The 25,208-nt window shown below is 47.8% G+C and overlaps 10 protein-coding genes across 10 annotated transcripts; 7 read left to right on the forward strand and 3 right to left on the reverse strand.

Moving 5' to 3' along the window:
• Positions 1 to 66: 66 nt before the first annotated feature.
• PENARI_c030G03603 (alpha/beta fold hydrolase) lies at positions 67 to 921 on the forward strand (the record flags this gene model as incomplete). The annotated part of the gene is made up of 1 exon (XM_022636375.1): positions 67 to 921. One exon carries the CDS (start codon positions 67 to 69, stop codon positions 919 to 921), a length of 855 nt encoding a protein of 284 aa, XP_022483771.1.
• A 697-nt stretch (positions 922 to 1,618) lies between these two features.
• On the forward strand, positions 1,619 to 3,030 carry PENARI_c030G12466 (TauD/TfdA dioxygenase family protein; the record flags this gene model as incomplete). The annotated part of the gene is made up of 5 exons (XM_022636438.1): positions 1,619 to 1,681; positions 1,737 to 1,779; positions 1,845 to 2,026; positions 2,088 to 2,621; positions 2,680 to 3,030. The coding sequence occupies 5 exons, from the start codon at positions 1,619 to 1,621 to the stop codon at positions 3,028 to 3,030; spliced, it is 1,173 nt and encodes a 390-aa protein (XP_022483728.1).
• A 1,279-nt stretch (positions 3,031 to 4,309) lies between these two features.
• Positions 4,310 to 5,302, reverse strand: PENARI_c030G06986 (uncharacterized protein; the record flags this gene model as incomplete). The annotated part of the gene is made up of 4 exons (XM_022636400.1): positions 4,310 to 4,914; positions 4,968 to 5,064; positions 5,114 to 5,179; positions 5,228 to 5,302. The coding sequence occupies 4 exons, from the start codon at positions 5,300 to 5,302 to the stop codon at positions 4,310 to 4,312; spliced, it is 843 nt and encodes a 280-aa protein (XP_022483734.1).
• A 1,820-nt stretch (positions 5,303 to 7,122) lies between these two features.
• Positions 7,123 to 8,874, forward strand: PENARI_c030G05537 (FAD-binding oxidoreductase; the record flags this gene model as incomplete). Its single annotated transcript, XM_022636391.1, has 5 exons — positions 7,123 to 7,203; positions 7,278 to 7,707; positions 7,771 to 8,260; positions 8,312 to 8,532; positions 8,594 to 8,874. The coding sequence occupies 5 exons, from the start codon at positions 7,123 to 7,125 to the stop codon at positions 8,872 to 8,874; spliced, it is 1,503 nt and encodes a 500-aa protein (XP_022483753.1).
• A 1,154-nt stretch (positions 8,875 to 10,028) lies between these two features.
• On the forward strand, positions 10,029 to 11,482 carry PENARI_c030G00273 (uncharacterized protein; the record flags this gene model as incomplete). The annotated part of the gene is made up of 8 exons (XM_022636351.1): positions 10,029 to 10,134; positions 10,195 to 10,215; positions 10,270 to 10,289; positions 10,344 to 10,377; positions 10,438 to 10,511; positions 10,566 to 10,945; positions 11,002 to 11,097; positions 11,161 to 11,482. The coding sequence occupies 8 exons, from the start codon at positions 10,029 to 10,031 to the stop codon at positions 11,480 to 11,482; spliced, it is 1,053 nt and encodes a 350-aa protein (XP_022483767.1).
• A 1,021-nt stretch (positions 11,483 to 12,503) lies between these two features.
• On the reverse strand, positions 12,504 to 14,187 carry PENARI_c030G02292 (putative MFS transporter; the record flags this gene model as incomplete). Its single annotated transcript, XM_022636363.1, has 4 exons — positions 12,504 to 13,130; positions 13,195 to 13,739; positions 13,803 to 13,911; positions 13,981 to 14,187. The coding sequence occupies 4 exons, from the start codon at positions 14,185 to 14,187 to the stop codon at positions 12,504 to 12,506; spliced, it is 1,488 nt and encodes a 495-aa protein (XP_022483719.1).
• Positions 14,188 to 14,773: 586 nt separating this feature from the next.
• Positions 14,774 to 16,079, forward strand: PENARI_c030G08998 (uncharacterized protein; the record flags this gene model as incomplete). The annotated part of the gene is made up of 5 exons (XM_022636411.1): positions 14,774 to 14,882; positions 15,025 to 15,092; positions 15,165 to 15,356; positions 15,419 to 15,718; positions 15,774 to 16,079. The coding sequence occupies 5 exons, from the start codon at positions 14,774 to 14,776 to the stop codon at positions 16,077 to 16,079; spliced, it is 975 nt and encodes a 324-aa protein (XP_022483752.1).
• An 848-nt stretch (positions 16,080 to 16,927) lies between these two features.
• PENARI_c030G01786 (uncharacterized protein) lies at positions 16,928 to 20,856 on the forward strand (the record flags this gene model as incomplete). Its single annotated transcript, XM_022636361.1, has 7 exons — positions 16,928 to 17,299; positions 17,397 to 17,679; positions 17,727 to 18,026; positions 18,091 to 18,166; positions 18,238 to 18,313; positions 18,702 to 18,792; positions 18,905 to 20,856. 7 exons carry the CDS (start codon positions 16,928 to 16,930, stop codon positions 20,854 to 20,856), a joined length of 3,150 nt encoding a protein of 1,049 aa, XP_022483754.1.
• A 75-nt stretch (positions 20,857 to 20,931) lies between these two features.
• On the reverse strand, positions 20,932 to 21,643 carry PENARI_c030G09472 (uncharacterized protein; the record flags this gene model as incomplete). Its single annotated transcript, XM_022636417.1, has 3 exons — positions 20,932 to 21,312; positions 21,374 to 21,586; positions 21,638 to 21,643. The coding sequence occupies 3 exons, from the start codon at positions 21,641 to 21,643 to the stop codon at positions 20,932 to 20,934; spliced, it is 600 nt and encodes a 199-aa protein (XP_022483743.1).
• Positions 21,644 to 23,283: 1,640 nt separating this feature from the next.
• On the forward strand, positions 23,284 to 25,180 carry PENARI_c030G10917 (putative MFS transporter; the record flags this gene model as incomplete). Its single annotated transcript, XM_022636429.1, has 8 exons — positions 23,284 to 23,478; positions 23,529 to 23,616; positions 23,668 to 23,766; positions 23,826 to 24,027; positions 24,092 to 24,407; positions 24,463 to 24,893; positions 24,949 to 25,087; positions 25,136 to 25,180. 8 exons carry the CDS (start codon positions 23,284 to 23,286, stop codon positions 25,178 to 25,180), a joined length of 1,515 nt encoding a protein of 504 aa, XP_022483789.1.
• Positions 25,181 to 25,208: the final 28 nt, after the last annotated feature.

A 25,208-nucleotide genomic window follows, 5' to 3' on the forward strand; every position in this document is an offset into this window, starting at 1 on the left:
TTACTGACACCCTCGGCTTAATTGACGGAGAAAGCAAAGCTCAGTTCGAACATGAGAACAGACAAAATGGATACTCCCGCTATATCATTCTACCATAAAACAGCCAACGGCACAAATTTGCACTATACACAGACCGGCAACGAGCTAGGCCCTTTGATAATTCTTCTTCATGGACTAGGGGGATCAGCCAAAACGTTCGAATCTCTGCTACCATTCCTTTCACCTCATCTGAACCGTTTAGTCTGCGTGGACTTTGAAGGATTCGGTCAAACCGCTTTGTCCACACCAGAGACTGTCCTTTCTATCCCTCGCTATGTCAATGACCTGGAATATCTCGTGGCATCTTTGCAAGACCATTCTCAATATACAGCAGGGACTAAGCTCATCCTCATCGGCCACAGCCTCGGAGCTATCGTCTCAATGCATTACGCCTCCAGACATCCATCACAAATTCGAGGGCTCGCTGTACTCGGGCCTGGACGATCAATTGCCCATAGTTCCGCGGCGAGAGAAAGAATGCTAGGCCTGGCCGCAAAGACGCGAATGGAGGGTATCCAAGCCGCGGCGGATATGGCCGCAATCTCCAACTTCCCAACTCAGGGCTCGGTTGCTCTTGAAGCTCGAGAGTCTGTCCGAGAGGCTGTGAATAGCTGTGACGCTGAGGCGTATGCTAGAGCGTGTGAAGCAGTTGCGAATCTGAATCATCTTGATCCTGATTACAGCTCTATTAATGCACCAACTTTGTTGCTGGCTGGAAGTGGGGATATCATTTCACCGGTGGAAAGATCGTTGGGACTGAAAGAGCTCGTTGGAGATGGTGCCTGGGTGAGGGTCCTTGATGGCGTTGGACATCAGATGCTTCTACAGGACTTGACGGGATCTGTTGAGGCAATTCAAGAGCTTCTGGAAAAATCCAATTAGTGAATTTTCTCAATACAGCCGAATCAACATAATTTCTGCAAAACTCCACCTTATCTAATGCGTATTGATCGCTAAAAAATGACGCGACGTACAAAATAATTTTCGGCGTTGGTAACACGGCTTTCTGTCTACCTCTATCTAGCTAAGACCATTAATGGTTTTATTGTCCAGGTGGCATAGTGCATGTTTTTCTGGTCATCTGTCGTTTCATTGTCAAATATTAGCTGAACTTTTCATCAGCATTTCCAGGGTGCTTGTCTTGCGAAGAGAGACTTGAGTACTTTTGTTGGCTAGGTTCTGCGTAATCAGCAATTGATAACATGGCCCTATCTTCACGGCCGGGATGATTCTGTTTGAACTTGAATCCCGCTCCGCCATCCGTCAGGCGATCCGGGGATTTGTGAAATCGCAATAGTGATTAATATTCAAGCCCTGAGGAATAAATTCAACCCGCAGGTGATAACAAACCCCGTAAAGTCTATGATGCCCGTGAGTATCTGCAGAAATGCCACCCGACCTCGGCCGACCTCGGCCGACCTCGGCCGAACAGCAGATAGGCTAAGCCAATCAAATGCAATGTAATTGATAAGCAGCTACTCAAATTCTGGGGAAAGGGCCCGTAATTGAGGCTATCAACTGAATAAATAACATCATCGCTGCTCAGGAAATTTGCTTAATACACGCAATCAACTGTACAATGGATGGATCTACTTCTTTTACCGTGGCTCCGGTCGAGCGAACCCCAGGGCAAAAATTCAACGTAAGTGGTTGTTTCATGATCTTAAAGGAGGTATTCCAAGTTAATGATTCGATAGTTCGGAGCTCGTGTGACCGGAGTGGATTTAAACAATATCTCAGGTGGGTCTTACAACCAGTATCATAGTATCATAGTGTGACGAGCTACGTTCTGACAAATTATGTAGACGAGGATGTTGATCGCCTCAAGGCTGCTGTTTGGCGGCATAAGGTTATCGTTGTCAAGGCTCAACACGATTTGGATCCTAAAAAGCAATGGGAATTGGTGACCCGGCTCGATCCAAAGGCCAGCGATGGCCACAGCCACGGTGATCTAAAGACATTCCGCGCGAAGGGAGGACTTCTAGCAGTAAGTGTTCCTACTCAGTAACTTCATAAATTACGTCAAGTTCTAACTCGGGCCCTTTCAGCAAGGGAGAGAGGTTGTTGCAATTCCTGGCGCGGAAAATGTACGCCTGATCGGCAAGGGTTTCCAAGGAGAAAATCACTTTGGCATTGAAAACCATACTATTGAGCGTGGACTGAGCAACGACTTTCATGCTGTTCCCCCATCCATGGAAGAATTTGAAAAGGGCATCACGCGTTTTCAACGCTGGCATATCGATGCTCCGCTATACGGGAAAGATCCAGCATGGTTCACAACTCTACGATGCGTTACACTTCCCAAAGGACCTGATGTCACCGTCGAGTGGGCCGACGGGTCGGGCCGAACTATCAAGTCCCCGCCTGGCCAGACTGCATTCTTTAGCACTTCCCAGCTGTACCAAATGTTAACCCCTGAGGAGCGAGCGCTTGTCGACCATAGCTGGGTCGAATATGCGCCATATCCATACAAGTGGACCGAGCGTTGCAAAGGCAATTCCAATGGTCTAGGTCTGGCAGAAGGGGGTGAACGTCTAACGATGGAAGAACTGGGAGAATACGATCCGAGCGCAGTAAAGAAGGTACCGGATTCACTTTCCATCTTCATTCAATACCATATTTGCTAAACTCACAAAACAGTACCCTTTGGTCTGGGTAAATCCCCTCACAGGCGAAAAGGCCTTCCAAGTACATGGTAATTGCGCTCGAAAGCTCTATCTACGCAGCTCCCAGGACGAGGAGCCTCGTATTATAGAGGATGTTACCGAAATCGTGAAATTCCTCTTGGATATCCAAAATCGAGTCTTGAAGCCGGAGTACGTCTTGTTGGCTCCAGCCGAAGAAGGAGACATGGTCGTTTGGGATAATTATGGGGTCTTTCATTCGGCTATTGACTACCCGATTAGCATGGGTCCAAGGTCAATGCATCAGGCAAACATCAGTGGAAGCATTGGCCCGAGAGGGCCAGTGCCCATCCCCTTGAAAGCCTAAATATCATTTACTCGATAATGGACTATGCCAGTTGCTTTTAAGATATGGATAGCTTCAACCCACTCATCCTGCCATATATTTTTCGCCCGCTCTTAGGTATTCCACAAGATATCAGATAATGCGAAGAGGCCAAAGCACGCAATGTCGAACATTGCAGAAAGTACAACCGAGTATTGGAGAAAGGCAAGATACCTGCCAAGCTATTTACCTTTGTGTAACCAATAGGTGCGATCTAAAACACAGGTTTTAGGCCGGAAGGTAGGATAGTTAGAAGCGAAAAAACAAAAAAACAAATTCAGTACTGTAAGATTCCACGGTCCGGATGCCATCTATAACATTATATAATCATAGTAACTTAAGTACACGTTTCATTCTGCCAGGGACATGACTCTATCAGCCTACCGGCTGGTGAGTAGGATCTCCAAGAACTGGGGTGTGTCTACTTGAAACTCTGCCTGCCTTTGCCATACGTGAGCCCCAGTAGCACCAAGTTCATGCATTGCTCTCTATTGTCAAGGCTACAGAGATATCTACCGTTTCAGACCTTTGTATAGTGATACTACTTGTATTTTTATCATTTATGGTGGTTGTTGGTTTACCAAGGCAGCGATCGCGCCCTCCTGGCTGTTCTCGAGTAACTACCGCGTTTCTCCACTTGTACCGAGTTCAACCACATAACGTATTCTGTAAGCGAGTGGTGTTTGGGGTGCACCACTCGCTTACATGCACCACTCGCTTACAGAATACGTTACTTGCTTCCGAAGTACATAGCCTTAAAGATGCCCTGCCAGGCCAACGGGGCACTCCACGAGCATTGAAATAAGTGCCTGATTCAAGAATTCTTACAGCTCCCTTATCTACTTCTTCGTCGCATTGACTGCGTTGTCCACCTGGCGGCGACCATGTTTCTTCGGGTTACGGGCAAGATGATGCCCCCCCATAAGTGATCTGGTATGATCGAAATAAGTTCCCCTGGCGGGCTGATGCAGTGTGATGACTGTCACAGAGCTTAAGGTTGTCATACAGTCTCAGAGAGGTATTCCTTGCAAAAAGATACACAGCTACCGATTTGATGTCTGCACATATGGCATGGGGTCAGCTTTTGATTGTATTGTTGGTAACTAGAGGATGATCCTTCTTGACTGTCTGTCAATCCATGAATATCTGTCATCTCCTCGTTATTCGCCCCTTCCTGTCTCCTTGTCACAAAGATCCCTTTGACCTTATTACGGGCTGATTGGAACGTCGGAGTTTGTCTCATCCATTTTCACAAGGCTAGTCACATGCAGAAGACAACAACGGCGAGAATTGCACCCATCAGCGACATAGCTACCTGCTTTCCTATGGCATTGTTGCGCGGGGTGCTCGAAATCACACTGTTGTCGGCCTGAGAACGAGTAGCGTAGTCACAGTCACACTTGCAAGTAACAGCGGTGAGAGCCTCGGTTACAATCAGCGTCACTGTCACTGTCTCAGTTCCGTTTGAGTAACTGGTTGAATTTCCAGGACGAGGGGGAATCTGGATGCCAGTGGCTGTCGGGATGTGGGTTCCAGTCCTAGCAGCAGTCAGGAGTTCAGTCGTTGGGGTGTTTTGGATGCTGGTAGGGGTGAGGCTCGAGGTTCCAGTCGCGGTAAGCTGATCGGTTGTGGCAGGCTGGTTGGTTGTGGTAGGCTTTCCAGTATCAGTCATGCGCAACATCGCAGGGTAGATTCCGGTGCTTGGATTGCCGGTTCCGGTGACAGTAATCGAGGACGTAGTCACAAGTGGAGTGTTGTGGTATGAGAGTGTTTGGACACAAGTCGCGAGGGTAGGTGTGGGATCACCAGTGAACGTGCAGCCGGATTTGATGTCAAACGCAAAGCCGCTGCCAATCATATCATATGCTAGACAAAACCTCAATACCTTATTCGGCTCAGCAATTGGCGTAGTTACTTACTACTAGGTCCAGCAATGACGGTCAGATCGGGCGAAAACGGCTGGCAGGTAGTTTCTGTGGCAAGGCAGTTGATCGCATAAGAAGTTGCGTCGCCATGCTGTGTTCATCGTGAGAAAATCATTCTGGAAAACAGACAACAAACTCACCGAACCAAGGACTTTGGCGCCATAGCCTTGGAAGTAATCGGGCCCGTCTCCCACCCAGGGAATCGTCTGTCTGTGGTTAGCAATTGAGGCCGTGGTCCGTGGGAGTAAACGTACAATCGTAAGCTCAGAAGCACCGAAAGTTATCCAGCAAAGCTGGATCGCTATGGTAATAAGATATCTCCAGAACATGGTGAGTTGAAAATAGACGCGATTTGGGGTAGTGATTGAGGTAAGACAAAATATGGTCACCGGTGTAGAGTTATTATCCAGACGCGTGCCTCTTATAAAAACACGAAACGAATGAAACGTGCAATAGTAAACAATGGATAGTGGGAGTTAGTTTCAGACAATGTAAACAATTCCTATTGTCAACCTTGAAGAACAATTATCGCGGTGACCTCGTATTCCTAAGGCCTACCAAACAATCCTAACAGGAACTTGCTCGGCTTTTCTTTTCTTTTCTTTTCTTTTTTGGTTTGGGAGACTAGCATATTGTACCAACCCAGATATAGCACATATGCTTCTGCGCTGATATTGATAAGAAGTAGCCAGTTGCTCATTTGTGTGTCAAACGACAGACCAGGATCAATCTAGACAAAGCCTCTACGACTTCATCCTCCCCATTGTCTCTTCAGAGAAGATAATGGGTTCAATATTCCTACGGCTTAATTGATAAAGACCATTGTACATAGCTTGTAATGTTGACCGGGTTGGATGTGTTTTTAGACTAAATCGCAGGCTCCACTTCGATTTTCCAACCTGATATCTGTTATGAAACTGTCCATATGCTGGTAATTATTGACTTGGTGGTAATTGGCAATAAAGAAGGAACAGATTGCCTTGCTCACAAGTGAGATGCATCGAGTCCTACATGTATACTGAGACAAATGACATAACGGCTGAGATTGAAAAGGGATTTAGTATGCTACATTTTAATCTCCTTCGGGAGATAATTGGGACCAAATGCGACGAAGATTTGACGGCCTATGTATACATCGAGAAGATATATAGCAAAATGGTGGTACGTTTTTACTAATCATAGGTCTCTATTCCCGTATAGGCTCATTAAAGGCCTCCGTCTACTCTTTAAGATACAACTAATCTTCCTCTATCAAAAATGCCTCTAGGCTTTCAAGCTGTACCCGGTTGGCCTTTGCCATATGGCAATGAGATTCTCCAAGCTTTTTGGCTCCCTGAGCCCATACCTAGTAAATGAAGAGAAAGAGCGGTAAGGCAGACATCATGTTCTGGCGGTAATAACAACAGCATCCGCCTCACCGTATTGACGACCAATGAAAGTAAATAGAAAGAAAATTAGAAAAGGGGGATAAAAGATTGGATGTCTGTAGAACCCAAGGGGGTCCAAAATGCGGCCCAAAGGGTCGTCCGAGGTATGCTTTTGTTAAGCCAATACGGCAGAGGAGGAGGATTGCGAGGAAAGAAAGGAAGAGATTCGAAAGAAACGGTGGAATCCCTCGTAGGCCGCCCACCACCGCCCCCACCCTTCTACTACCCCAGGCCTCCCATCTGCACAATTTATCTCTTCATCAACTACAACTACAATACATCCCTCGCATGTTTGAGTATCTTTTAAGCGGAATGTGGTATTTCGTCCTGCTTTATTCTTAGACTGGCATTTTATCCAAGCCTCGTCAATTCCTCACGGCCACAGAACGTGGCCCCCACATTATTACAGGTACAGCTGAAAACACTAGCGGAGCCCCTAATTGTTACACTTTGACGCCCCCACCGACGGGGACCCATGGGCCGCGGCCCCGGCACGCAAGCCCCTAGTGCGCCTCGTGGAGTTTCATTTAGTCGGCTGTTCTTGATCGACTACTGTACTTGACGATATGGAACTAGCTCGGCCGCGGTCGAATTCCGGCACCGGAAAACGGCAAACTTCAAGAGCTCTTTTGACCTTTGCTCAAAATTAGGTATATAAGACCAATCTGCGTTCTCCCGAGCTCGGAAGTAGCAGAGTTACGCTTGTTTACCACTACATCACCATGCATATCACTCCAGTATTAGCATCGCTGCTTCTTAGTATCCTGCCTGAGGTCGCCTCGGCTAAGCGCACTGAAACATGTGTAAGTAAGCCCAGCATGGCTCCTTCATTGGATCCGTGAGAAAGAAGAAGCTAACAATATATTTTCTTAATTAGTGTTCGGCTTTGGAAGCGAACGGTCTCCATGGCAAGGTCGTTTACCCCAACAGCAGTGCATACACGGAGTCGGTCGGATCATATTGGGCCGAAAACGTTCAGCTCGAGCCAACATGCATTGTGCAGCCACGCTCTGCCAAGGATGTCTCCCGCGCTGTTAGCACCCTGGTTGACACTGATGCTGGAGCTTGCAAGTTTGCTGTCCGGAGTGGTGGCCACACCACCTGGGCCGGAGCCAATGATATTAGCGATGGTGTGACTATTGATCTGTCTATGATGAACAGTACAGTCTACAACAAGCAGGCTGGAACTGCTTCTATCCTACCTGGAGCTCGGTGGCAGTCTGTATACAAGACACTCGCACCATATGATGTGACTGTACCTGGTGGTCGTGGGGGTCCGGTCGGTGTGGGGGGCTTCTTGGTCGGTGGTAAGATTGATTGAGGATTGTTTGCTTGGAAAACAAATCTCTAATAGTTTTGTTTCAAATTAGGTGGTAACACATTCCACACCGCACGCGTCGGATTCGCTTGCGACAATGTCGAAAATTTCGAGGTCGTTTTGGCTAACGGAGAGATCGTTAACGCCAACAAAGAGAGTCATCCGGATCTCTACAAGGCTCTGAAGGGAGGGTCAATCAACTTTGGAATTGTTACCAAGTATGACTTGAAGACAATTGATCAGGACAAACTGTGGGGTGGACTCGTTATCTATCCTAACAGCACCACCTCGCAGCAGCTTGCCGCTGGACATAAGTTCATCAACAACATCCACAAGGATCATTATGCATCTTGGATTGGTATGTGGGAGTATGCATCAAAGACCGACACGAACGTTGTCGCGAATGCTCTGGAGTACACTTCTCCGGTGGCATTCCCGGCTGCATTGAAGGACTTTACCAGCATCCCCAATACCACGGACACGATGCGCTTTGCCAATATGTATAATTTGACTCAGGAGCTTGTTCAGGCATCTGGCTACCGGTAAGGAACATCATACGTTCCATCTGAGAAATGAAGGCTGACAGCTTCCAGCGACACCTTCTTCACCGGCACATTTGTCAACACAATCGAGATGCTTAAGCGCACTGTTGAAATTCATAACGAGAAGATTGAGGAGGCCAAGGCTAGTGTCAAGAGCACGGACTGGACTATGGACACAATCATCCAGCCGTGGCCCACTCTCTTTGCTGAACACAGCCAGGAGCGCGGTGGTAATGTGCTGGGTCTGGAGCGTTTCGATGACAATTTATTCCGTGAGTTATCAATTTCCACACTATCATGCTCTGAGAGTACAGCAGTTAACAATAGCTACAGAGGTCCTCATTGACTACTCATGGAAGGACGAAGCCGATGACGCCTTGTTCAACAACCTGGCCAATGACGCTCTTGAAAAACTCAATGCCTACGCAAAGTTGGTCGGAGGCGATAACGAGTACATCTACTTGAACTACGCCGATGGTACCCAGGATCCCCTGAGCAGTTACGGGCACAAGAACGTGGACTTTATCCGTCGTGTTGCCAAGGAGTATGACCACGCGGGTGTTTTCCAGACGCAGGTACCTGGCGGATTCAAAATTAGCCAGGTGGACCAGTGAGCGATTATAAAAGTTGGCAGTGGCGAATCTTGTCAATCTGCCTTTGACACAATAGTATTAATTGTTCCCCTTAGCAGCTACATGTACATGCATGTGGTGGAGCCTTTTTGTGCTCCGGGCATCACCGACGAACTGATCGACACACGCATATATGTGCATGTAACAATATGGAAAGGGATTTTTGGCCCCCGTAAGCGTGATTTTCCACCACTGGTCCACATTTGTAATTTATTTAGGTACAGGTCACCATGAGAAATCTTATAGTAAAGCAATTCTGAGAGTGCTGGTGAACGTCCTTGGCGACTCTAGTACCCCTGCCATAGGATGTCCCCATCACAGTAGATTCTCCCGAGCCTCAAAGTGTAAACTGGCTGTTAGATATGTTAAAATTGGCTAGTGGGAGCATTAACACGGCCAATCTTTTATACTTCATACTCAAACCAGATGGTATCGTAAGCTATGTGTCTCAAGGTTGATTTCGTCGGCGTTCCTCTGGTCGGAGGGGACGATCTTCTCTCGTTTAGCATGCAGCCGAAGGTATGCCTTGAGGTGCGCGTATTCAACTTTTTTCGCTTGTGATCCCTGTCAGGAAAAACTTTATATCCTTGTAGTTGCGCCTGGGGCATGGGGCTCCCAACCCCCCAAGAGCAGGCTCGTGGGTCGATTCCGTTAGCCGCGCATTCCAAATATTGGTTATGCGGGGCCGAAGGATTGCGGGCGCATTAGGGCTTTGACCAGAAACAACCGCTTCTTGATGGGCGGGTACACTTACCAGCCCTGGCCTCGGGGTCGGCGATCCATGACCCACACTGTGGGGGTTGAACTGTCCATCGTAATCGAATCTCGTGTTTGGGCCCCTCGAACCACTTTTAGTCACAGTAGCATGAAAAGAGTATTGTATTGATATTGTAACGGCACTGGGCCCGGCCGATGATGAGCAAATGCCTCTAGTGTTTGTTTGTCAATACAATAGTCTCAAAAGTCAGCCATGCATCTTGCACTACGAAAATAGGCGGTTCAGGAGTTGGCTATAGCATAATGGCCCCCCAGTAGAAGGCTATGTTCAATCAATGTGGGCTTTCTTGCTCTTTACATTGGACATCCATCCCTGACATTGAACTTGTCAGTATCTCGCTGTACACAACCTTTTCAACATGCCCGAACATGTTGGAGTGGTGCCGCCTCCAGCGGGACTGACAGCCAACTTCGACTACTCTCACCCATGGCTATGGAATGCCAATATATCACTCATTACTGTCGGTCTGATACTCAGCTTTCTTTGTCTTGTTCTTCGTATATACACAAAGTCCCGTCTATTAGGCAAGTTGGGCTGGGATGACGGTAAGGGACCCTCGACGAGCCATGAAAATAGGGCATGTTTACTGACGCAATTAGCCTTCATTGTTCTTGCATGGGTAAGTTTTGAAGAATTGGAGATAACGACCGTTATCTTATAGAGGTTCTCGCAGGTATTCTCTCTTGGGACTCAAATAACTTGTATCTGTGGGTGAAATCCTCCAACCTCATTTCAAAGTCTAGCCATGTACTAACACCTCACCTTAGATGCATACCAATACGGCGGAGTTGGCATACATTTGTGGAACGTCACTGCAGAGATGTTGGACGTGTATGAAAAGGTATGATTGAATTCGATATCGCAACGAACACCTAGGGGTATTAAATCGTCACAGGTTCTCCTGGCTGCAGCCGTCGTATACGTCCCCGCCCTCGCATTTGCCAAGATGAGCCTCATCTTTCTCTATCGCCGCATCATAAACAGAAAGGCAGCGTACAGCTGGGCTCTTCACTTGATTTCCGCTATTGTGGTTGGATACAGCATCGCCATTATATTCGCGTTGGTCTTTGCCTGTAACCCTGTTGAGAAGGCCTGGGATTCTACCATTACAACTGGGTCTTGCATCAACCGCAGCGGGCTATATATTGCAACAGCTGTGACAAATATCGTCACTGACTTCGCCCTGATCATCCTCCCCATACCGCTAGTGGTGTCCCTTCAGATGCCTAAGATCCAGAAGATCTATCTTGTGTTGATTTTCGTCATCGGTTGCGCGTATGTCCAACCTCCATTGCGCAGACTCCGCAGGCCGCTGACAATCCTTTTCCCAGGACGATTGTTACCAGTATTCTCCGTCTCACGACCTTGATCCCTTTCTTAACTGCCGAAGACGTGACATACCAACTGGCTTGGCCCCAGATCTGGATGTAAGTCCCCCTGTTCCAATCCGATGTTGATGGAACTGTGCTAAAAAAAGATTTCTTGTGCAGCAACGTGGAAGCAAATCTGATTGTAATTTGTCCTTGCCTACCCTCATTACGGCAATTTATGAGACACTATGTCCCTGGATGGGTCGGCGAGGCTAGCAGCCACGCCCGCCGTTACTTTAACACCGGCAGTGTCTCAAACAGTCGTTGGAAGCTTGGGTCTTCTCGACAACAAGATGAGATCGCTCTTACTGAAAACGGTGGGAGCATCCAAGGTGGCTCGCGTATAGCCAAAGACGTGCAATGGAATGTGACAGAAGAGCGGGTTGACGGTGACTTGGACCATCTCTCGAGCGAGCAAGACAGGAAAACGACATTCCTCTAAGGATCGTAATAAGATATACATCCACACAAATTGTATATACCCGTCTGTAGCGCCGCTGAAGCAACAGGATCGGGAAATGACATAATTATCAGCCTAGTCGCCAAGATAATCTTATATTTGTAGTTAGTTGGAAGTTTAGATGCATATCGACTACCGCTCATTTGTGACCAAATCTTCAAGCGCATGCAGGACTTGAAAATTAGTTTGCGCAGTCTAAGACGACGTCGTTGGGAATATCAATATTCTTGGCGATAGATTCGGAAATATTGGAATCAGATCAGCCTGTGGATTTTGTCCCGCTCAGCCTGGAATTCAGCACGAGATCTCTGCTCAATTGCGCCTTGTCGGGGTCCTCAAAGGGAAACAGCGACTGGGGTGGTGCGTCGTGCATAATTACCGGACCAGGCAAGCAGCTACGTCGGGAAGGATTCGGATTGAAAGATTAGGGATAATGTCTGTGAAAAGTGTCCTCCAAAAGGGGGCAACCTTGATGACGTGGGGTGAAGACTAGAAAAGCTATAGTACGTTTCCACGGATAGCGGAAAGGCCTCATGGCAAGGCTAGGCCGAAATAGGTCAATGCGAAACGCTTACCAGATTGAGGCTCACAGATGGCCCTTCACGACCTCAAAAAGCTGAAACAAGTTAGGTCGCGTAAATTACATTGCAGGGCGTTGTCCAGAGCTCAGGTACAAATATGATCCGAAGAGAGGGGCAGCAAATGAGCTAGACAGTTGGTCAGTTCAATTTGGGTCATCAAACATTATCTACGACCTTGTGACTCGCCATTCCGTGACATCTCGACCTTGATTGTCTGCTCTGGTTACCGCTTTTTTGAGTGATATAAACTCGTGTTCCATTCTCATAAATTACAATTTCTTCCTCATGTCGCGGTTTCGGAGACCACGGCAAAAACTGCCACATAGTACAGGTCATGTATCACCCAGTGATGTCCGGCAACAACTTCCATGTTCACTTTGAAATCATTGGCCACAACACCGAACGAAATTCGTCTCACATGTCTAGTAGACATAGCGGAAAGAAGGGTTTTGCTTATCAGTGAGCCCAGCCCACTTCGTCTCATCAATCATTGTATCGTCAACTTCTCCCTTAGTTTGATCCCTACGGCGATTCTCCCACATATAATAGAGGAAGAGGACAACCGACAGGACGGCGGCAGCAGCCTGAGTTGCAAGAACAGCAATCTTAGCAGGGCGGTATTCCGGCGCGTCATGGGCCTGGAATGTCTGCGGGCCAATGATATTTCCAACCGAGAAAGATCCGGCAACAAGTGCACTAGCAAATGCGCGCTTGGTGTGTCCAGCACAGTTGGCCATAGTCCACTGGTAAAGAATTGGAAGAGTGGCGACAATTGCGTTGACCAGATAGATACCAATTAGCACACCGGCTTTATTGGTCTTCGGGAGGAAGGACAGTAAGCCTCCACCGATGATCCCGGGAATCGTACATAGCACATTCCATGCCCAGCGGTGTGAGGTACGACGAATTCCGAATCCTACGAGGAGGGTGAAAAAGATACTAACGATGCCGCCCGGCGTGTTGAGAAGGGCCGAGATAGGTCCCGTGAAACCAAACCCTGCGATCAAGGTCGATGAATAGGTTGTCACTACACCGCTAGATACGGAGATCTGAGATAATAGGCGGCGTTAGCTTAATTAAGTCTCGGACAGGTAGGAAGGGATGAAATTGTACCAAAATAGTTGTCACAGTCAAGAGCCACAACTGGACGTCACACACAGCCTCCAAAATCTGGCTCAAGTTCAAGGTGGTACTCCATACTCCAGTCTGGTTCTCGCTAACATGTTCCAGGAGGGCGACCTTCTCGCTCTCAGACAGCCAGGTAGCCTTGATCGGTGTATCCGGGATGAAGAAAAAAGTCAGACCACCGACCACAGAGGTAATAAGTCCAAGAACGAGGAACATGATTCGCCAGCCTTCCATTGAGGCATGATGTACATGCTGGAAGCCAAAGGAAATGAGACCACCCAGAATCTGGGCAACACCAAGGCCCATGTACCACACGGTAAATCGAGGAGCTTGCTCACTTCGAGTGTAGTATTGGCTGCTAATCAGCATCAACGACGGACCAATTGTGGCTTCAAAGATTCCTAGGAAGATTCGTGCTACCAGGAGACCTTTGTAGCTCTGTGCTCCAGATGAGGCGGCGGCTGCGATTCCCCAGAGGAACACATTTCCCCCCAGCCATTTCGCTGGTGGTGCTTTTTGCAGACAGTAGACTTTATTTAGGTATTAGCAAACTTTGTAAAAAAGGAGGCACCGTGAGATAGAAAAATTATTACCATTGGGAACCTCTGCGATCAAGTAGGCAATAAAAAACCAAGTGGCAGTATTGGAAAAGTCATTACCAACAAGTTTCAAATCTTTCTTGATTCCCATCACAGCCGCATACTATACATATGCGGTCCATGTTAAAACAAGAAAACGATTGAGCATAATCGTAAACATAGGGTGACTTACGTTCAGCATCACCTTGTCAAGGAACTGTAAAACATAACAGCAAAACATGTAGGGCATCAACCGGCAGTCGATCTTCCAGCGGAGCGCCCGCAGATCAACTTGTGGGCTGTCTGTCCCACCTGCATGACCCTCGAGATACACCACAGCATCATCGAGTCCATTTGCACCCACAATCTGTGGTGCTGCCTCAGGTTGCTTCTCACCCATGGCAAAAAGGAGAAAAGGAGGAATCGAAACAACACAGAAATAAAAATTAAAGTAATAAGAGAGTAAGAGGAACAAAACCGGAAGGCAGCGAGGTTTAACAGGGGCAAGGTGGAAATAATCGGAGCTAAAAGAATGGGCTGGAGCGACCAAGTCATTAACGTTAATTGCGTCGAGACCACGGCGGGGCCGGAGGATACATGTACATCTCGCATGGAGGGGCACAGGATTTTATCGCCAAATCATATTCACCGGTCGACACCTAGTCAAGTTACATAAAGTTAAAGTGGAGAGAATAGATTGTGTTGCATGAGGGCCGGGGGGTTTAGCAGGATTGAGTTATGAAGGGGGTGCTTGGGCTTATCGGTTCTAGGTCCAATGAGGCAAGTGGAAAGTCCTCTACACTTTATCAGAATTTTATGAGGAAACTGTAACAGGTCATATGTCTGCGGTGTCTGACCTGGGAATTATGGTCTTTATCTCTTTACCCTCCTCACCTTTGATGCACTGCATACAGAACAATGGGCTGGGTTTATAATGCGACCCCCGAGGTCGAGGCAATGTCGCAATACCGTCTCATATTAGGAGTATGTCTAAGTTTGACTGTGCTGATGGTTACTATCGTCTCATTGCGACTGTTTGTTCGGGCTCAATCAGGTCGACTGGCAGCGGCGGACTGGGTGATGGCTGGCAGTATGGTAAGTGGACCTATGCACGATACAAGGGATGATGTATCTTACTCTCAAGCAGATATTTAGTATTATCTATAGCGCTCTTTGCATTTCTCGTGAGCAATTGCAACCCCGCTCATCTCTACTGAGTCGACGCTGACAATTACAGAGAGTCGATATGGACTCGGGTTACCGCTGAAGTATCGTCCTAAGCCAGATTTCTCGACATACAGCAAGGTGCGAACCGCTTCGCATAGTGTGACCTCTGAATTTTGATAAATACCGAGCTAACACAAAGCAAGCAAATAGCTTAACTATGCAGGGCGTCCTTTCTACCAGGTCGGTATTGCAGGGTTCAAGGCTTCGCTTGGCCTTAGTTATCTACGCCTGATCTCTGGAACCTCCAAGATCACCTATCGAATTATCATTTGGATTGTGATCGCCGTCTGTACGCTGGGCCATATCGCTGGTGCCCTTGTCCTGATCTTCAATTGCAAGCCGGTAACAAAGCCCTTGTACCTCCCTCACTGTGATACGTACCTGACAATATTTCTGGTACATAGGTTCGACGAGCATGGAATTCTCACATTGAAGGCACCTGCCTTCCAGTCGGAGAGACGTTTTACGGTCTCGCAATTTTCACTATCATTTGCGACATCCTTATCATTGTGCTGCCTATTCCACTCCTTCTCAGCCTGAACATCAAGACTGCGCAAAAGGCAGGTGTGGTGTGCCTTTTCCTCCTCGGCCTATTCACGACAGTCTGTTCCATTCTGCGACTCACACAAATTCATCGCGTGGCTTTCGGGGACGGTAATTCGACAATGCTCGTATTGTGGGGAACAATTGAATTTAACGTGGGAGTAAGTCTTGGAGTGAAACAAAGTGGTGCGAACCCTGATGGCTAATTTATGTTAGAATATTGTTACCTGCGCTCCTTACTTGGCGCCTCTGTTAAAGGGAGTAGTGCGGGACTTTCGATCTAGTAGCGGCAAAACGAAGGGCAATTATTATGACAGCCGGGGCAGAACCTATGCAATGGAGAACTGGTCGAGAGACGGGCGTTCTCAGTTGCAGTCAAATGTGTCTGCGCCAGGACCTCCGAAACGGACCCCAAGTGAAGAACTCATTTTGTCGAGCCAGGATCGCGACCACGGAGGTATTGAGATGACAGTGGAATACAGTGTGTCATTGGAGAACAAGTCGACGAAGCATGATACATGAAGATCCACAAGGCGGAAGGTTTTGCGCGATTTAATTCATGTACATTATTATATTACTTTCTGGCCCCCAATACAAATGTCTTGTACTAGGTTTTACCCCTTGCGCGGCGCAACCAGCCCCTGCAATCCTACGAGGGTTCTCCAGTCCACTCTTTAGCAAATAAAACATAATCCGACATGTTCGTAAGTTTCCGCGTGGCTGGGTTCCCTGGAATCTCCCATTTGAGGCCTGGGTGTGCTCTTACGGTTTACGCTAGTCCTCCAATCAATGCCCTAACGGACCGAGATCCACAAGATGATCCCGGTGGGAGAGTGGGCCTGCAGGATGATATATTGCGCAGGATTCGCCAGGGGCTACAAGGTTAATATTCTCGCCCACCACCTGCCAATCAGATAGCTCCAGGCAGTCCGGTTTCACCGGAGTCCGCCTAGCACCGTCCTGGCGGCCCTCATTCTCCCGAAGTAAGACAACAGGAAGTAAATGCAAAGCTAAATCCGTTTCATCCAATATAAATGCACGCTTAGCTCTGAAAGGCGCAACTCAGTTGGGCTTTGTCAAATCTTATGTACTGTACGTCTCTCTTGTGGGCAGTATAGGCGAGCCTTCCTTATCGAAGCATTTCGCATATTGTAGACCCCACACAAACTCTCTCCGAAAATTCTCCAATTAGCAGGTGGCATGGCAACATGGGTGGCATGGGTGGCATGATTGCTTGAATGTGCAGTGCAACCTATTTCCCGTTTGCCTACGGAGTACAGGGGTGAGCTCGGAAGTGCGGACCGAGTGATATTGCAAATTAAGGAGATCAAGCTGGAGTGTTGTGTATCTGGATCAACCGCACCCTAACCATGTCCGATCACCCTGTTCTGATCATCGGCGCGGGCATCAGTGGCCTCGTCCTGGCCCAGTATCTCCAGCGCCAAGGTGTTCCTTTTAAGCTTTTCGATCGTGACTCCGCGATCGATGCCCGCAGCGGTGGATGGGGATTGACGCTTCACTGGGCACTTCCTGCCTTGCGCGAACTGTTACCCGAACATTTAGTTGAAAGATTCCCGGAAACTTTCGTCAACAAAAAGGCCTCGGCGCTCGGAGATACCGGGCGCTTCCAGTTCTTCGATCTCAAGTCAGGAGCTGCTTTGTATGATGTGCCTGCCGCTGAGCGTATTCGGGTAAGCCGCGTTCGCTTGCGCCAGTTACTGACTACTGGGATTGATGTTCAGGTAAGTCGCGACTGTCACATCGGAGGACTCTTTTTTTTTTTTTTTTGCAGCGCTGGCTATTCTCTGCTTCCGACGAGTGCTGATGCGACACGCGTAGTGGAGCAAAAATCTACAAAATATCGAGTCCTCTGGGGATACAATCACTGCTCATTTCGAGGATGGTACCTCGTGCATTGGGCGACTTCTTGTTGCCTGCGATGGCTCAAGGTCACGCGCACGCGAGATTCTGTATCCTGACTTGGAGATGAACCCATTGCCCGTACAAATTCTTGGTGCATCGACGCTGTATACTGCAGAAGAGATGGGCGGCGCCGAGTCCATCGACCCCTTTATCTTCCAGGGCTCGCATCCCGACTCAAACGTGTTCCTCTTTTTCAGCTGTAGGTCCACCACTCCTTCCGTAAGATACCCATAACTAATTTCGTAGTTTTGGATACGCCTGGCAACTTCGAGACCAGTAGCAAGGATCGCTATCACTGCCAGGTAATTGTTTCCTGGGCGGACTCTAAAGGGATATCAGTCCCAGGTGACAATGCGGAGCGCATTACATTGATGAAAAATCTGACTGACAGCTGGTCTGAACCATTCCGATCGCTGGTTCACAAACTTCCAGACGATGCGGAAGTGCGCTCCATCCGGATCGAAGACTGGATGTTTCAACCAGGAAGGACGCATGCTCATCCTCGGGCGGTCTTGATGGGAGATTCAGCACATACAATGACAATGTGTACGTGACATATGTTGGTCCTTTCGAGCGGACCAGCGAATCTTGTTTTACTGACTTTGACTAGACCGCGGAGAAGGCGCCAACAATGCGATCGTCGATGTTTTGGATCTCGTTAAACGAGTCGACATGCGACAGACACGGTATGGTTCTGTTTCTTGTCTTGAGCATGGCCTTATCGGTGTATACTGACTAGTATTATCCAAATCACCAGCTCGTTCGGTCAAGATACCTTGACACATTCCCTTGCCGCCTACGAGAATGACGTCTTCAAGCGTGCAGAGCCCAGCGTACGCAACTCCAGGCAGGCATGTTTGGATGCACACGACTTTTCTAAAATCATTAAAGGGAGTCCACTGGTTGCAGCACGAGAGTTGAGATAATCGGCCTGTAGCAAAAGGCATGACGGTGATCGCATTGCTTGCATACGAGACCATAGTCGATTAAGAGGCCCTTCTGGGCAAGAATCCTCATGGACAACTAGTAGAAAGAAAAAGTATAAATCTCAAGAATGAAGCATGGGTGAATGCGTAGAAGGAATGGAGAGTCAAGATCGACGTTGGGGCGCCAAGCCTCGGCAAACCCCGTCTTTTTCCACCCTCGTGCATTCCACTTCTTCCGGCATCAGCGGGAAACACAGGCATGGGATAATTGGCTCTCTGTACTCCATCTCTTCAGGCGATGAGTGCCATACCAGATAAAGCATCTTCTGTCCGTATCTCGCAGCGTCAACCACAAGCCTGCAGAGGTAAAGGCCAAATCTCTTCTCGTGAGTAGGGTGTAGGACTGACGCGTTGCAGAGTGCACGAAGCGCAAGCGCAAATGTGACAAACAGATTCCTTGCACAAGGTGTAAACGACTGAACCTTAATTGCTCAATAGAAGTTGTCCAGCTCAGGCGCAACGCCGTGCAACATGCTTCAGAGATTGAGTTTCTGAATTCAGTTCTCGCGGATCTGGACTCTTCGTCCTCGTCTGGAATCACACATGTGGTCCAAAAAGTGAGAAATAGGATATCACGGCTGCAAACTGGCCGGGATCTCCCTCAATCCGAGTCATCCAACGACTCGTCGCAGCAGGAGATAACTTTGACTGAAGATCGTGTACCTGGAAAATTACCGTCATCTGCCGAAGCTGCCTCAAACCAGATCGACTCGTCGCTTCTCACGGCAATTGAGCATCTTGCTTGGGGTCGAAATTCCGCTGGGTGCTTCCCTCACAGGAACTGCGCGTGCCAATATCGCAAAAATGGCCTACAGTTGGTATCCAGCAACGGATCAATTCAAGGTGACAGTCTTCCTCTGGGACTAAACCCCAACCTCCCCAGAATAATAGATGCTCAGAAGCTAGTCAAGTTCCATATCTGTCATGTGGCATGGCATCATGATTGCTTCCACGGCCCGACATTTCTCGAACAGTGCGAGATGTTCTGGGAAACTGGAAGATATGATGATCCCCTCTGGCTAGCTCTTTACTATTCTGTCTTGAGCTCTACCGTCAGTTCAATTCAGGATAGCCCGAAAGCGAGAGATTTGGCTGATGTTGATCTGCACACTATGCAATCTGCACAGCAACTCTTCTCTGCTATGGTGCAAACTCTGTATGACTGCCATTTCCTCAGCAATCTCTCAATATACTCAGTGCAGGCCATTGTTATATCAACAGAAGTTGCTCATAACCTCGGATTAAGTCAGCTAAATGCGACCCTTTTCAACGCTGCAGTGCGCATTGCCGAGTGCCTTGGGGTCCACAAAATCCAGGATCACTCGACAAAGCCAGTCCGGAATAAGGATGATTGGGAAGAAAGAGTTGAGCGAGAAGTCGGAAAAAGGGTCTGGTGCCAAATGATCATCCAAGACCACTTCGCCATCCCCTTTACCGACACATACAGCATATCCCCAATGCACTTCTCTACGGGTCGCCCTATGAACGCAGAGGACTATGACTTAATGGATATGCCAATCAGCACACCCACTACAAGCACTTATGTCCGCGTGCTAGTAAATCTGGCGGAGCTGATGCCCGGCCTAGTTGATGGACTTGGTCCAATGAACAACCGAAAGCCTCACCGTGAACAATACCAGCATATTCTGCAAGTTGATCAGAAAATGAGAGCTGTGGTTAAAGATATACCACCATTTCTTCTGCGTCCGGACAAAGAGAAAGAACAGCAAATCCCATGGCTTAGCATCGCCCGACGAAGCTTAGCAATCACGGCAGCAGAAAAGATCATCATGATTCATCGACCCTTCCTCTTCCGCTCTTTCCATGACCCAACATATAGCTACACAAGGCGTACCTCTGTCGCAGCAGCGATGACTATCTTACGCGAACACGAAACAATCGTGCGGGAAGAGGACATCTCAATCTGGACCCATACCGCATTTGCAATTACAGCCGCAGTCATAATGTGCTTCGAGGTGAATGCAATCGCCGAGAGTGCATTCAGTGCGAGTGCCCAGAGCTACAAAGAGGCCATACTTTCTGCTCGAGCCCGTCTTGCTTCACGGGATCTTGATGTGCTCGCTCAACGAGGCGTTGCTCTGATTGATGCAATCTTTACTGCGGGCTCGGACCTGAATACTGGAGGCACGAGTTCTAAAATGATGGATTTTGGTCAAATCTTGGCCAAGTTTTCTACGTTCAGTCGATTGAACCTTGGGTCTCCTAGCACCGAGGCATCTCCTAGCGGAATCCCGACTGTTGAGTCTCAGGATGTTATTGGTGCTCATTTTGATGAAATGCGACCTACATGGGGGACTGCAGAGGATATTGATTTCGATGCGTGGTTCAATGAGACTTTTTATTCTCTACAGGGACCTCTTCAGCTGTGAAACCAATATATATTATGTCCAGACGTTGATTGGAACCATCACTCTATGGAATCCTTATTGTATTCTATCTCTAACTCATACCCTCACGTAGCCTGTGTTATTTACGCCCTCATAGTCCAGGAAGGGCTTAGGAGGCGTGGTGCTTGTCATCGTGCATTGCCACAACATCCGTTTCTTATCCTCCTCCTTGTACTTCGCCAATTGACCAGTAATGCTGTGCATGACACCACGGTTGTGGAAGATAACCACATCCCCCTCTTGCCATCTGTGAGCGTAGATATTTTCGGCAGCATAAATCTTCTTTTGCGTGTTGTGTACCACCTCTCTGACCTTCTCCACATCATCCATCACCGTGGCCTTCCCTGTCGTAGGGTTTCTGGTGGTGAGCTTGTAAACACAGCACCCATGGACCTGGAGGAAAGGCCGATCTGGATTCATAGGGCTTCGCCAAACCATCTGTGAAAGCATGGTTAGTCAACTGTTATGGTTTCACCTCCATGATTCGAAAATCGCTCACTGGGTGCTCTGCAACTTTATCCCAAGCCCATTCCGATAACTTCTCCACTGGTACTTCTTTCCCCATGGTGGGAACAGTAACGCCATCATCAGAGGCTTTGCATTGACGGATGTATTCATATGCCTGAGGAGCATAAGTGACTGTGGTATTGAGTGCAAACTCTTGTTCTTCTGGTGTCAAAAGCGCGAATGCACGCACGAGCGCCCGAGAAAACTATATATTGAATCAGACGATATATCTCGAATACAAGCTCCTTAAAGATACCCACATGCTGTCGTCCCAGCACCGATGCTCTTCTCCTTTCCGCCAGGGAACTTAATTTTCTGATCTGGTACATTGGGGATCCGGATTGAATGCAAGATGGTAACTTCTCCAGGAAGTCGTTCATAGAACGGGGTATCCATGTGCCGTCTGTATGGACGGTTATAGCCATCATCCAGTTCTTCCTGAGTGAGGGGGCTTTTCGTGGAATAAGGTGTGATCCTAGCTCGCTGGTCAGTAGACTAGGTATATATAATAGGAATAGGACTGTACAAGATGCACCACCTCCGCCTCCTTCAGTAGATACCGGCTATACGATATGTTGTCCGAGGAAGAGAAACATTTCGTCCGCACAAGCAAGGTTGAATACGCACCTCACCCATACATCTGGATGAGCAAAGCAAAGTCCCGTTCCAACGGGCTAGGTGTTGTATCAGAGGGGCTGGAACTTGCTGAGAATGAACTGCCTCCCTTCGAAACCTCCAGAATCAAGATTTATCCTATGGCTTGAAACAATCCTGTTACTGGCAAGTTTGCAATGATGGTTTACCCAACATGCGTGCGGAAGATTCATCTTGGAAATGGAGAGGTGCTTAATGATCTTGCTGACATTCGAGTGCGTTTGTATAGTTACGGAGACGTACTATTGATCCTTGTTATCTGTACACACATGATTGGGAAGAGGGTGATCTGATACTTTTCAATAACCATGGTGTCATGCATTCCATTGTTGGATCCTTCGAGAAGGATGAAGTGGGGGTGTTAGGCAGTGTAATATGGCTGCTAGTCGCCCCCCCCCCAAAAAAAGGACCCGACAATGAATAATTTATTCAAACTAACATGAAAATGCAACAAAACGTTTAGATTCTTTGTACTTCTACGTCAGCCAATCAAATCCATGAAGGTCCATTTAGGATTATTACCTAATCGGGATCTGGGTTGAGTTGCAATTCTTTAATTTCTTTTTCTTCAACATCAAGCCACAAATTTAATTTTAATCTTAAATTAATCTGAAAAAAATGAGATGTCCATCTGCGACTTGGGATTTTAGCATAGCTTATTGCTTTAGAAAGTCTAAAAGAGCTGCGGAGCATCTGACAATCCATCAGCTGCGAATTTAGGTTGACTATAAGCTCAGCAACAGAGAAAAGGATGGGCTGAGCTCGGAGAAACCAGCTTTTCTCATGTCTCATGATTCAGGGGCATCGGAATATCTCCGTCAAAGGTGGGAGGTTTTGGGGATGCGATTTGCTTAGATGGCTCGACAAACGCGCAATTGCTGCGGTGATGTCGTGATTTCTCCACCCGCCTCGCTCAACTCAACGCCTCGACGTCAGTCGCCTCACAAAAGTGAAGGCAATAAGCAACATTCTAACCACTCAGGTAGTATACACTTGTAGCTGGGTCGGTCATCAATACTCTATATGGAACTCAGAAGCCAGAACTCTACGCCGGCCGGAACCTAGCATCCCCATACGCAATAGATCTTATATCTCTCCATAGAACCTTCCTTACTAGGACTTGTGGGGCCCTGGACTCTATTCTGCAATTCCCCACGCGGACCGTGTCAAGCGTATAGGAGATGGGATTTTTATAAAACCCTGCTTGTTCCTCTGAAACCCTAACAGCCGAACGCAGATTTCGAGAAAATGTCTTCGACAAAAGAGGCCGAGGCAGCTTTATCGCCACCCCTCTCGACAGAAGGCTCCTCCGATAGAGATGAGAACTATGATTTCTACAAGCAGCATCAGGGTCTGGAATATACGCCAGCAGAAGCTAAACGCGTTCTTCGAAAGATTGACCTGCGATTGATCCCGCTATTGTTTTTGATCTACATGCTTCAGGTAGGCCCTGTCCATTTTCATTTTCAAATCTCAAGTGTTAACCCCCTCAGTATCTGGACAAGAACAGTATCAACTTTGCCTCGGTATACGGGCTGAAGACGGGGACTCACCTCAAGGGACAGCAATATTCATGGCTGAGTATGTCTCATACATCCAGGAAAGAATGACTAAAGAGACTAATATAATCAGGCTCCATTTTCTATTTCGGGTACCTCATCGCGCAATGGCCTGCAGGGTTAGCTCTGCAGAAGCTCCCGGTTGGCAAATTCCTCTCCATAACAACTCTTGGTGCGATCTACCGATAACTTGGAACCATCAATATAATGAAACATTCTAACGAGATCTAGTATGGGGAGGTCTCCTCATGACAACGCCGGCGTGCCATAATTTCGCCGGAATTGCCATCAACCGCTTCCTTCTCGGTGCGGTAGAAGCGGTCGTTAATCCTGGATTTGTCCTTATGATGGGTATGTGGTATACAACCGAGGAACAGCCTCTACGACTGGAAGCGTGGTACTGCACAAATGGAATTGCGACAATGTTCGGAGGGTGAGTTGTCCATAGCATGGAGACGAGATAATATACTGGCAAACATCTAACCTTGAATAAATAGGTTGATCGGATACGCTGTCGGGCACATCACCACTGGACTTCCAAGATGGATGTATGTTTTTCTCATCTTTGGAGCGTTCTCTGTCGCAACGGGTATTGCGGCTCTCATCTTCCTCCCGGATCTTCCGTCAACCGCCAAGTTTCTCACTGAGCGTGAGAAAGCTATCGCCGTGGAGCGTGTTGCGATTAACCGACAGGGTGTGAAGAATCATCAATTCAAGTGGTACCAGGTCCGGCAAGCCGCGCAAGACCCAAAGACGTGGCTTTTGTTTGTCATGGCAATTGGAGCGCAAGTTCCAAATTCGGCTTTGACAAGTGTATGTCTCGCAGCTCTAACATATGTTTATTTAGAATATACTAACTGAGAAACAGTTCACCTCCATCATCGTTGGAACCTTTGGATTCGACACGCTTGGAACACAGTACCTCCAAATCCCTGGTGGTGCCGTTCAATTCCTTACTCTTCTTCTTGGTGGTTATGTCGCAACAAAGTTCAATGGTAAATTCCACTCGCGATTCGCATGCATGATATTTGCCTGCACGGTGTGTATCATTGGCTCAGCGTTACTTGTCGCACTTCCTAATTCCAACAAATGGGGTCGTCTTGTTGCGCTTTGGTTGTGTTATTTCCAAGGCTTGGGCTTTAGCATGAGTTTGACTATTGTCAGCTCTAACATTGCTGGGTACACGAAAAAGCAGGTTACGTCTGCTTTGCTGTTTACTGGCTACTGTGTTGGAAATATTATTGGACCGCAGACTTTCAAGTCTAGTGAAGCCCCGGGTTACCACAGTGCTTATATTGCGTACGTATTGTTTGACTGATTAGCTTGACTTGCAGTTACTGATGACTCTTTATAGGATGCTCGCTGGATATGCTGTAAAATTGGCTGCCATTGTTGCCCTCTACGTTTACATGTATCTTGAGAATAAGCGCAGAGACAGAGAAGCGATTGATAGCCAGGAGGTTGAGGCTGAGGGTGTTGAGAATGGAATGCTGGTAAGTTATGTCACTCTAAAACCGACGGCTCAAGCTAACCTATGTTAGGACAAAACCGAGATCGAAAACAAAGGATTTAGATATGTTTTATAAACCCAAATTTTAAATTTGCGAGGCCTGC

Source organism: Penicillium arizonense (assembly GCF_001773325.1).
Source record: "Penicillium arizonense strain CBS 141311 chromosome Unknown PENARI_contig030, whole genome shotgun sequence".
In the NCBI taxonomy this organism is placed as follows: domain Eukaryota; kingdom Fungi; phylum Ascomycota; class Eurotiomycetes; order Eurotiales; family Aspergillaceae; genus Penicillium; species Penicillium arizonense.